Source organism: Bombina bombina, chromosome 6, assembly GCF_027579735.1.
Source record: "Bombina bombina isolate aBomBom1 chromosome 6, aBomBom1.pri, whole genome shotgun sequence".
Classification (NCBI taxonomy): domain Eukaryota; kingdom Metazoa; phylum Chordata; class Amphibia; order Anura; family Bombinatoridae; genus Bombina; species Bombina bombina.
The window spans coordinates 72,780,256-72,793,387 of NC_069504.1; the positions used below are offsets into that span (position 1 = coordinate 72,780,256).

The following is a 13,132-nucleotide window of genomic DNA, read 5'->3' on the forward strand; positions in this document are numbered from 1 at the left end:
CCTCTTGCTTAGAGGACGCAGCACCTTGGGCTGGTCCGTTTTTACGAAAGGGACGAAAATTAGGTCTATTTTTTGCCTTGAAAGGCCGATCCTGAGGAAGGGCATGGCCCTTACCCCCAGTGATATCAGAGATAATCTCTTTCAAGTCAGGACCAAACAGCGTTTTCCCCTTGAAAGGAATGTTTAGTAGCTTGTTCTTGGAAGACGCATCAGCCGACCAAGATTTCAACCAAAGCGCTCTGCGCGCCACAATAGCAAACCCAGAATTCTTAGCCGCTAACTTAGCCAATTGCAAAGAGGCGTCTAGAGTGAAAGAATTAGCCAATTTGAGAGCATTGACTCTGTCCATAATCTCCTCATAAGGAGGAGAGTCACTATCGAGCACCTAAATCAGTTCATCAAACCAGAAATATGCGGCTGTAGTGACAGGGACAATGCATGAAATGGGTTGTAGAAGGTAACCCTGCTGAACAAACATCTTTTTAAGCAAACCTTCTAATTTTTTATCCATAGGATCTTTGAAAGCACAACTATCCTCTATGGGAATAGTGGTGCGTTTGTTTAAAGTAGAAACCGCTCCCTCGACCTTGGGGACTGACTGCCATAAGTCCTTTCTGGGGTCGACCATAGGAAACAATTTTTTAAATATGGGGGGAGGGACGAAAGGAATACCGGGCCTTTCCCATTCTTTATTAACAATGTCCGCCACCCGCTTGGGTATAGGAAAAGCTTCTGGGAGCCCCGGCACCTCTAGGAACTTGTCCATTTTACATAGTTTCTCTGGGATGACCAAATTTTCACAATCATCCAGAGTGGATAATACCTCCTTAAGCAAAATGCGGAGATGTTCCAATTTAAATTTAAAAGTAATCACATCAGATTCAGCCTGCTGAGAAATGTTCCCTAAATCAGTAATTTCTCCCTCAGACAAAACCTCCCTGGCCCCCTCAGATTGGGTTAGGGGCCCTTCAGAGATATTAATATCAGCGTCGTCATGCTCTTCAGTAACTAAAACAGAGCATCCACGCTTACGCTGGCAAGGGTTCATTTTGGCTAAAATGTTTTTGACAGAATTATCCATTACAGCCGTTAATTGTTGCATAGTAAGGAGTATTGGCGCGCTAGATGTACTAGGGGCCTCCTGAGTGGGCAAGACTCGTGTAGACGAAGGAGGGAATGATGCAGTACCATGCTTACTCCCCTCACTTGAGGAATCATCTTGGGCATCATTGTCATTATCACATAAATCACATTTATTTAAATGAATAGGAATTCTGGCTTCCCCACATTCAGAACACAGTCTATCTGGTAGTTCAGACATGTTAAACAGGCATAAACTTGATAAGAAAGTACAAAAAACGTTTTGAAATAAAACCGTTACTGTCACTTTAAATTTTAAACTGAACACACTTTATTACTGCAATTGCGAAAAAACATGAAGGAATTGTTCAAAATTCACCAAACTTTCACCACAGTGTCTTAAAGCCTTGAAAATATTGCACACCAATTTTGGAAGCTTTAACCCTTAAAATAACGGAACCGGAGCCGTTTTAAGCTTTAACCCCTTTACAGTCCCTGGTATCTGCTTTGCTGAGACCCAACCAAACCCAAGGGGAATACGATACCAAATGATGCCTTCAGAAGTCTTTTATAAGTATCAGAGCTCCTCTCACATGCGACTGCATGCCATGCCTCTCAAAAACAAGTGCGCAACACCGGCGCGAAAATGAGACTCTGCCTATGCTTTGGGAAAGCCCCTAAAGAATAAGGTGTCTAAAACAGTGCCTGCCGATATTATTATATCAAAATACCCAGAATAAATGATTCCTCAAGGCTAAATAAGTGTTAATATCAATCGATTTAGCCCAAAAAATGTCTACAGTCTAAATAAGCCCTTGTGAAGCCCTTATTTACAATCGTAATAAACATGGCTTACCGGATCCCATAGGGAAAATGACAGCTTCCAGCATTACATCGTCTTGTTAGAATGTGTCATACCTCAAGCAGCAAAGGACTGCAAACTGTTCCCCCAACTGAAGTTAATGCTCTCAACAGTCCTGTGTGGAACAGCCATGGATTTTAGTTACGGTTGCTAAAATCATTTTCCTCATACAAACAGAATTCTTCATCTCTTTTCTGTTTCTGAGTAAATAGTACGTACCAGCACTATTTGAAAATAACAAACTCTTGATTGAATAATGAAAAACTACAGTTAAACACTAAAAAACTCTAAGCCATCTCCGTGGAGATGTTGCCTGTACAACGGCAAAGAGAATGACTGGGGTAGGCGGAGCCTAGGAGGGATCATGTGACCAGCTTTGCTGGGCTCTTTGCCATTTCCTGTTGGGGAAGAGAATATCCCACAAGTAAGGATGACGCCGTGGACCGGACACACCTATGTTGGAGAAAATTACAAAGCGAGGATGACTGGAGGAATCATATAGGCTAGCTGAAAGTTCCAACATTCAAATAGCAACTGGATTCTTACAACCATACTTCTAAAATACAAACAGATTAAGGTATTTACAAACTACTATACCAAATAGATCAATAAATTATAAAACCAGAAATCAAAAATAATAATAAAAGGAATTGCAAATTAGACTAAGAGTTTTTGTCTATTGTGGCAGTGGACTTAAAAAAATAAAGGTGATCTTAAGTCCTTTACCAACTACTTGTCCAAGACCCTTCTTTAAAGGACCACTGGAAGTTAAACGGATTGCGCTCTTTTTCATTTTATTAAACCTTTCCTAACATATTTCTAATAGCATGTCTTTTTCAGTTTCCTACCTGATTGCTGCAATCCTAATCTTAAATTTTTTTTATTTCCGAACCCACTCTGTGAGTTGCTGACGCTCCTAGCCAATCCACTGCGCAAACCGTAGTTTGAAGATGGCGGCCGAAATTTCTATTGCCCATGCGTGATATTGCGCAATGTAATACACAATGTATTACCCTATGTATTACCCTATGATGTTTTGGAATTGTGGTCGTCAGTAAGACACACTGCGCAAGCGTTATTTTGTCCCTGTTTGGTGCGCATGCAATTCTCTACCTATTAATATTATAATGACATGCAAAGCGAAGAAAATGATTGGTTGAGAGTTATATACACGTAGGGGCTAAAAAAGTAGGCTGGATTAAATGACGTAGACGAAAATTAAAAAACGGAATTAAAAGTTTCTGATGCTTCGTTTGAAGGAATTTGAGGTTGGTAATTTTTATTACATACAAGTGATCGTAAATATGAATTTTAATATAACAAAAAAAAGAGAAAAGTTTGTAATCCTTTAAGGGCCATCTTCGTTGGTGAGTACTATTAGGGTGAGCCAAGATAAGGTTTTCATGGTCATAAATAAAATAATGATCTGAGGTTATAAAACAATAAATATGATAAAATTATGATGATCTAATCTAAGATAAAGTAGAAAGCGGTTCACATTATTTTATAAATTTAAATTTGCTTATAGTGCTGCACAATTCAGATGAAAAGCCAGCCTCTTAAAACTAAAGGCCAAGTATTTGATTCTTTGCTAAACCCTGCAGTGGATCCAGGCTTTTATAATAGGTTACTCTCAATATGTTGACTTTAACAAACGGTAGAATCATTTAACGGCCTATTTAGCAAGTGTGTTTGAATATGTAGTTTCTGGTAGGCCTGAATTAGTGTTGCTCTGAAACTGTAAAACTTGTAGACCTCATATGCAGTGTAATTATTATTATTCTTAAATATAGGTCAGTTTAGTTACTCTTTAAACATAATCCTTGTATGTGCCTATATTCACTAAAAATGTATTCCATAATTGCAGGATTCTATTCTCTTTAATTCAATCCCTCTTGATGTTAAGTAGTGAGCTCCGTAATCATTTGATTTTTTGAACTGTAATAGGGGTAAATGGATATAAGCACCATGAACATTATTTCCTCTCAAAAGCTGAAACCTTTTCAGTAAAGTACATCAAGAAAAAATAAGACACAGAAAGCTTCTCGGATAAAGAAAACGGTTTCCACATTTTCCAAATTAATGTGACATTCTGATGCTAATACTACATTCTCTAATATGTTACATCATGCAATTTTTGCATTATTGACCCTAGATAATAATGTGTATGACCCCTAATAAAGGGGATAAAGAAATTGGTTACTGGGTAAATTGTTTACTGCCCATGTTCTGCATGAGAGCTAAAATGTTTGCTGCTTTACAAAAGGCAAAATGCATATACTGTCATTTCCTTGAATGTCCCTTTAACTTGTGTTTTGTCTTTCAAAATTTTAACAGAGATTAAACCGAAAGTACTATTTAAACACACTGTAACTCATATATTGCAATCTTTGTTGAGTAGTAAAACCAAAAGCTCTAATCACAAAGTTACCCAAAAAGTAGTTCCCTCTACAACTTTATCATATTCTGTTGGCCACTAAAATGCTGCACTAGTTCATAGAAAGAGGTTTGCTTACAAAGTGTTGCTTTAGTTTAGGCATGAATTTCTTCATTATTTTGTCATGATGCTCCTGAAATCGTAACAGCTTTGGAAACCCAGGAACAAAAAATCCTATAAGAAAGAAAAAACAAAAAAATTATGCTTAACTGATAAATTAATTTATTTCATGATGGTGAGAGTCCATGAGACATCAAATATGAGAATTACACTCCAGTCCACTGGGAGGAGCCAAAAACATACCAAAACTTATGGCCAAGTAGATGGAGAAAATATAGGCAGGAAAGACAAAACTGGGCAAATGAAGTGCAAAACAAGCACTCCATCCAACTGTAAAAAAGAAAGCGTGAGGCATAAATATGGTTTTCTTTCATTAGATGGTTAGAGTCAACAAGACATCACATGGGAATCTAAACTTAATCAGCAAAGTCCAAAAGACCACCTTGTAATGGGGGGAGAACTGTTAAGGCAGGTAAGCTACTGATCAGGCACTACATCCTGCAGACCTCTCCTGCCAAATGCAGCTTCTGAAGAGGCATTACAAAATATTTTGTATGGAGCATAAGTAGTGGCAACTGCTCTAGCGGAATGAGCAGTAATGCGCTCAGGGTAGTCTTCCCTAAAACCAGATGAGTCTTACAAATTAAGGCCTTAAACAAAGTGGCGGATGTAACTGTCGTCGGTTTCTGACCATTTTGAGATCCATAAAAATGAACAGAGAAGAAGAAAGTCTAAAATCCTTTGTAAGGCACATATGGGTGTGGGAAAGACAGTCCGAAGTGGCTAAGGTAACTGCTGTAGGTTTCTGACCCTTGCATAATCAATAAAAATGAACAGAGAAGAAGAAAAGTCTAAAATCCTTTGTGGCTTCAAATTTTTAAGATCTCACAACATTCAATTTTTAGGAGCTAGACATAAAGAAGAAACCACGATCTCCTGGTTGACAGTATCTGTAGATACCACTTTTGGAAGAAATGAGTAGCTCAAGCCTGAAATCAAGCTCTGCTACAGTGGAGTTTTAGAAAATCCGTCCTCAGAATGCAAATCTTTGGATCCAAAAGTACCTTTTTATGTATGAGGAATTTATAAGGGTTGCTCCTAAGGGATGCCCTGATGAGATCTCCTCTCAACTATTGCATGCATCTGTGTTTAAATGCTGGAGGAACAACAGCCAACATTTAATTAATGGCAGAGTGAATATATTCCTTACATTTTGGAAATAGTTCTAAAGACCCTGGGTGTAGACATAGTGGGCCATAGACCCTTGAACACTCGGATATAAGTGAAACCCTAAAACCCTGTCTAGAATTAGACACAGACTCAGCACATGAGGTACAGAGCTGAGCAGGGTCACACACCTGAATATCATTACAAAGCATAAGTTGGAAAGGGTTAAATTATCAGTGGATCTCCTTTCCACAGGATCAGCTGATGGCCCAGAGACCTGAGCTGTACCAATGTTTTCCATAGTATAATATTGAGGGATAAGTAAGTATAGTAGCTTAAAGTCAACATTAAAATTTCATGCAATAAATAAAAAAAACTTTACAATAAACTTCCATTATCAAAATGTGCACATTCTTTTTATAAGCACCATTTGAGGCTACAGCTGCTACTGAGCATGTGCAAAGTGCCCAGTATATGCATGTTGTGATTGGCTCATGGCTGTCTACTGCTCATTTCAAATTCAAAGTAAGTGTTACTGCATTATCTTTTTGTATTTGTCAATTATTCAGTTATACGGTACTTACTTAAAGTCAATTTGAAGATCCTGGAATAACGCTATGCATTCACCTAGTAGCAAACTATCTAGTCGCTAACTTTTTTGTTTAATATTTGTGCCTAATTTCTAAATATTTATGTTTTATATATCCTACCGTTTGCAATGTTCTCCACCCCCTGCTTGTTTCCTGCTTTAAGTGTGTTACATGTAAGATACGTAGTGTTCCCTGCTCGCTCTCGTTAACAAAATTTCTAGCGCATGCACAAAAATACGCTGTACGCCCAGAATCAATGTGGATGCAGTGATGTAATTAGATGGGTTTCCCTGTTCATTTAACTGCGCATGCGGGTATCATGAACTTGCCTCTACATACGGAGTAAATTCAGTAATAGCCGCATGCGCATTTGAACATGGGGGCATTGATAGAAAGGTTTTAGGCGCCACTGGGGGACAAATCAAATAGTTATATCGGCATTCGTCATCGCACACCACTGTTTATTTTTTAATGCAGGCAGAGGAACAGGGAGATTGTTTAAGACTTCAAAAGGTAAAAAAAATGATGAAGTTAATTTTCTACATGTATTTTCATGTCAGACATAGTAATTATGTATAATTGACTTTCACTTTAATGGTCATTTAAGTATCAGAGACAGACTGAAGCAAAGAAGCAGTAAAAAGGCATGTAGACTATTAACCATTAACAAAAACAATATGCAGAACTGCACAATGTAAAACTGAATAATCCTTGTGGGGAACACAGTGAGGGATCACAGTATCTCACCACCTCCACCGGTCCTGAGAGCTTCTCTCAACACACTAAGGGCTTGTTCCTATTGAGGTGGTAAATTGTGGAAACTAGTGATAAAAACATTTATCTCCGTTAAAGTCCAAAACGTTATCACCTCAATGGAAACTAGGCCTAAGATGGTTACAGAACCACAGGAACAGAAAAAGAGAAAATAAGAAGGCAAGTTAGTGCACTCCGCACTACCAGTGAGCGCTAACACCAAAGCCAGAGCACTAAAGTTGGTAACTCTAAATTAAAAGAGACAGAGACCCCATTTCTACCTGCCTAGTGCTTACCTGTCCGCACCTTCATCTACTGTGCTTGCCTCATTTGCAGATGGCTGCTTCCAGTAGATAGGCCCATTTAAGGCAGTGCAGTCACGGTGCCAAGGATCACAGGGAACTGGATTCTACAACCCAGGGGACTGGTAGATAAATCTGCATTTCACCTGGGGATGGCTGTGGACGATACAAGGAGCAGAACACTGTAGCCCAACAGACTGGTAGATAAATCTGCATTTCACCTGGGGAGGGCTGTAAACGACACAAGGAGCAGCACACTGCACGAACAAGTAGATAAATCTGCATTCTACCTGGGGAGGGCTGTAAACGACACAAGGAGCAGCACACTGCACGAACAAGTAGATAAATCTGCATTCTACCTGGGGAGGGCTGTAAACGACACAAGGAGCAGCACACTGCACAGATTGGTAGATAAATCTGCATTCCACCTGGGGAGGGCTGTAAACGACACAAGGAGCAGCACACTGCACGAACTAGTAGATAAATCTGCATTCTACCTGGGCAGGGCTGTGGACGACACAAGGAGCAGAACACTGCACAAACTGGTAGATAAATCAGCATTTCACCAGGGGAGGGCTGTGGACGACACAAGGAGCAGAACACTGTAGCCCAACAGACTGGTAGATAAATCTGCATTTCACCTGGGGAGGGCTGTAAACGACACAAGGAGCAGCACACTGCACGAACTAGTAGCTAAATCTGCATTCTACCTGGGCAGGGCTGTGGACGACACAAGGAGCAGAACACTGCATGAACTGGTAGATAAATCTGCATTTCACCTGGGGAGGGCTGTGACATTTCTACACTGGGAAAAACTTAAATTATGCTTACCTGATAATTTCCTTTCCTTCTGTACAAGGATAGAGTCCACAGCTGCATTCCTGGCTTGTGGGAAATACAGAACCTGGCCACCAGGAGGAGGCAAGGACACCCCAGCCAAAGGCTTAAATACCTCCCCCACTTCCCTCATCCCCTAGTCTTCTGCTGAGGGAACAAGGAACAGTAGGATAAATATCAGGGTGAAAAAGGTGCCAGAAGAATAAGTTAAAATGTAGGGCCGCCCATCGGAGAACACTGTCAGGAGCTGTGGACTCTCCCCCTGTACTGAAGGAAAGGAAATTATCAGGTAAGCAGAATTTAAGTTTTCCTTCTTAATACAGGGAGAACCCACAGCAGCATTCCTTACTTGTGGGAAATTATACCCAAGCTCTAGAGGACACTGAATGCTGACGGGAGGGTAAAAAAGAAGAGGCAGACCCCTTCTTCACCACAGCCTGCAAAACCCTATCTCCCGAAGGCTGCTTCCACCGAAGCAAAAAAACTGAGTTAAAAATTAGGGAAAAGAATGTAAGGAGACCCAGGCAGCCACCCTACAAATCTGATCCATAGAGGCCTCTTTTTTTTTTTTTTAAAGAGCCCAAAAGACGACACTGCTCTCGTAGAATGAGCCGTAACCCTCTGAGGAACCTCGAGTCCCACTGACTCATATGCCGAGCGGAAGAAAACTCCTCAACTAAAAGATGAGGAAGTCAAAAGCCCTCTGACCCTCGGGAATCCCGGAAAGATAATAAACAGAGAAAAATCTGTCTATGCCTAAACAGCCTGAAGAAGAACTTCAAGGAGCAACCCCATCCTATGTGGAAAAATTTCCTTCAAGGAAGATGGAATAAGACATAATAAAGTAACCACAATCCCATGATTGAAGTAGCTAAATAACATGGCCCTAGGAGGTAAGTCTAACTAGATTTGCCGAACAGTCCTAGTATTGAGAAACACCAGATAAGGAAGGTCGCATTGCAAGGTTGCAGACTCAGAGACCACTGCACGCAGAAGCCCTGAGTAGACGAAAAAGGAATCTACCGAGATAACAACTTAATGTCAACCTCATGCCTAGATTCAAAATTAGCCTGATGCAGCCGGCAGATCAAGATCTAAGCTCCAAGGAGGAACACCTGATCGATCAGGTCTGCTTGTAAGCAGAACCTTAACAAAAAGAAACAGAATATCCGAAAGCTCAGCAAGCCTCCACACCGTAAAATAGACAGGGGCAAACTGTCAGAATAAAGAACCAGCTAAGTGGCCCTTCTCCAGAACATCATAGAGGAAAGGAACCTGGCAGACTTGATAGTGTGCTAGGACAAACCACACTCTTCCCAAAAGAAGGGGGTCCTCCATACCTTAAGACAGATGACAAGGAACCAGCTACGCACTGGAAGGAGAGGACCATAACCTCTCAGAAACCCTCTCCTGGCTAAAACTAAGCACCAATCTCCACGCAGTCCACCTTAGAAAATTATAGGGCTGCAACAACTAATCGGTAAAATTGATCATAAAAAAAGTTGTCAAAGAATCTCATTATCAATTAGGTGGTCAGCGATTAGTTGGTTAATTGCATAGCACCAGCTACTTCAATCAGATAAACTCCTGCACATGGTATTGTGCAAACATTTTTATTTATTATTATTTTTTCTATCCAATTAATCGGATGATTATTGTCCGATTAATCGGATAGAAAAAAAGATTAAAAAAATAAATAAATTCAATTTATTTTGCACAACCTTAGTTGCAGTAGATCATCAGATTAAAGCAGCTGGTGCTGTGCAACTGACCAATTAATCGATGACCACCTAATTGATAATGAGATTTGTTGACAAATAATTTTATGATCAAACTTAGAAAATTAATATCCGATTAAGCAAAGGGGCCCTGTTCCAACAGGTCCCTGCGACAAGACAACCCTCATGGAAGAGACAACGTCAGCCCAACTAAACAGCGAACCACGATCTTCGCAGTCGCAACGGAGCAATTAGTCTCACTGATGCCTGCTCCTGCTAGGTTATGGCCACCACTCGAGAAAGGAGTGATATGGCAGTTAAAAGGAAAAAATGGCAATGAATCTCCAAGGCACAACTAATGATTCATTAGCTCTGCCTGAGGATCTCGAACCACAGCCCCCCAGTGGGAATTCTGATGTGGAAAACGGGACGTCCTGAGACTGCATCTGGAGTCCCCTTCAGAAAACCCCCTCGGGAGAAAATCTTATCCCCTGATCGCCCCCGGCGAGAGGATCACTAGTAGCGAACAGTAGTGGGCTTCTGCCCACTAACAACAACAACAAAAAAAGATACCACCCTCACCGCTAGGGAGACTCTCGTTCCCCTCAGAAGGAGCTCTAAGCCCCTGAGAGAAAGATAAAACTATAATCTAAAACTGGGACTAACCCAGTAGACTAAACTTCAGAAGAAAACAGGAATGCCTGAAGATCCATAAGGAAATATGGAGGAAACCCTCCTGAGTCTACAGACCCCATGCCCTCTTGGTATGTCCTCACCATCCTGGCAGACTTGCGACCAAAGTCAAATTTGTCCCAGATGATTTAAAAAGGATGTCCCTCAGGATAGTCAGATAGTCAGTAGTCCAGGTCAATCTGTTAAAACAGATTTAAAAAAAAAATGTCGCACCTCTGCCCCAGCATACACAGATCTTTGGCTGAAATGGGCCCTGACAAAAGGAATGATGGACCACATGACAAATCCATACCACCAATGCAGAGCTAGTACGACCTGGTGAAGCTAACTTAGAACTTCACAAATCCGATAGAGAAGTCTTCATGTCCATGAAGACTAAAATGGCATCCAGGAGCCTACCCTGGAGCCCTACACCAGAAAAACTCTGGTCAAGTATTCCATCATTCCTAAACAGGGAAGACAGATGAAAAACCCTAGAAGTCTCTATCAGACAAGACGAAGGCGATTTGAACCAGAATCGTCTAGACAAGAGAAGCTACCACTAGATCTGGAGTCTGGCACTGCCAAAGAATCCATGGACTTCTAAAAGGCTTTAGAAGCAGAAGCAAGTCTGTCTGCAAACATTAACCTTAGGAACCGGTATGTTCCCTGCGGAGGAATGAAAAGTATGGGATCTTTACTCAACAGTGGTCCCGCACTGCTCTTCCCCCACTAAGGGTAAAGTGGACCATATAGTCTCCTTCCGGAACGAGGAGATAAGATAAGTTTGCTTAAGAACTTAGGCCCGAATAGGACGGGAGATCCCTCCCTCTGTGGGACCACAAACAAAACGGTTTGAATAATATCTCAAACCTCACATAGCGATAGACACCGGGACAATGACTCCAAAGGAGAACAAAACCGGAAACCCACCTAAAGGGTTTCCCTCTCTCTGTCTAGAAGACAGGGCAAAGAGAAAGAAAAATCCTGGAAGGCTGAGCATCGAGGCGTAACTATGACCTCCAAGAACCATGGTCCTGTACGTCCCTGAAAACAAGCGACTAAAAATGAAGCGATAGTCTGAAGATAGGACCCAGAAGGGTCCCTTCTGCCAACCCAGGTCGACGGGCCTCTGCTCTGCATGGACTTAATCCAGGACTGAGTCAGCTTCCAAAACTTGGATTGCTCAGGCTTAAATGAGGGTCTCTGATGCTGGGCTTAACCGCAATCAAAGAATAAACAAAGAAAATGTATCTCTCAGATTCGTTCTCTCAAACGGAACAGCGGAATCAAAATAAATCTTTCCCTCAAGCAGAAGGGAAAATTAAATTCCGAAGCCCTATCTTTCAGAGCGGATCAAGGCCTGAACAGAAAAGCTGGAAGCTCTAGCCTTGGGGCTAGAATACTGTGAAAATCACAGATAAAAAAATTATAAGCTCCAATGTCTTAATTGTTTCTGGAATAACGAGGGAACCTCCCTCGCAACGAGACAAGAAAGCTTTATAGGAAGCCTCCGAGTCGATAGTATACAAATATCCCACGTGAGGAAATATCCTCATAAAAGGAGTTTCCTCTATTAATCCAGAGCTCTAAGATTAAACTATCCCCGAACAGAATAGTAACTGATCGGCAAGTGCACAAAAAAAGTTAGCCAAATAGCGATGGGCACAACACAACCCCTCAAAAGAGCCCGGAACTGGGAATCTTAATAAAAAACAAAATACAGACAAAGGGAAAAGGATCTCTATCCCTCCCTGTCCTAATTAAATTCGCCCTCTGACTCAGGGCTCTGAGACTCGACTGGAAGATTAGTACAAGGCATCTCTAATATCATCAAAACCTCTCTTAAAAGAAAGCACAGACGTGCTACCTTAAATCTTAATGCAAAATCCTCCTCTGCTGGAGGAAAGGAAGCAGCAGGCTCCGACCCAGAAGGTCCGCACTCTGAAGCCTCAGAGAACCGCATCCTCAGATGACTGATCGGATACAACCGTCAATTTACATGATGCCCCCTGGGCAGGAGTGCATGGATTAACCCTTCGCTTGTACATAGCCGTACGAGGTAAAACGGCTAAGGCCACAGACATCGCCATACGGAACTGCACAGTAACGTCTGGTGGAAAAAGGCCCCCTCCAGGAGGAGGATTAGTGGTACAAGGGGAAGCTGTATGTGTAAGATCAGCTGAATGTAGGGGACACGCCTCACGGGACAAAGAGTCCTCAGAGGCGGAAGGCACATTGGCATCTAGAATCTCAACATTGGATGATGAAAACACCCTGTTGCGGCATACAGAACATAATTTAGAGGGTTGGATTAACCGGGCCTCCTCAGAATATACACAGGTATAGAATTCTGTCATAGAGGAGTCATCATCTAAAACATCAGAATCCTCCATAGCTAGGTAACTTTTATATAATTCAAAGAAAAAACAACCAGCATCTATACCCCCAATGGCTGGGGCACTCACCACCTCCTATGACCCAGACAGTGTAGAGACAATTTCGCTCCTCTCCATAGTCACTCGGTCAGGAATAGGAAATGGAAACTGTGACCACTCCCGGTCACACGGTGCGCAATGCAGGACCGCCCCTGCTAAAGAAAAAGCGTGCCAAGCTTAATAAAACTGTGCAGCTCTCAAAGTAAAGAAGCAACC

The 13,132-nt window shown here is 41.6% G+C and overlaps 1 protein-coding gene across 1 annotated transcript in view; it reads right to left on the reverse strand.

The window, feature by feature from the left end:
* The window catches only part of USP6NL (USP6 N-terminal like), a 739,612-nt gene that overhangs the window by 254,495 nt on the left and 471,985 nt on the right, over positions 1-13,132 (reverse strand). Inside the window, exon 10 of the mRNA XM_053716462.1 lies at positions 4,459-4,553. Within this exon, the coding sequence (XP_053572437.1) occupies positions 4,459-4,553 (95 nt within the window). The remainder of the gene's footprint in view (positions 1-4,458; positions 4,554-13,132) is intronic.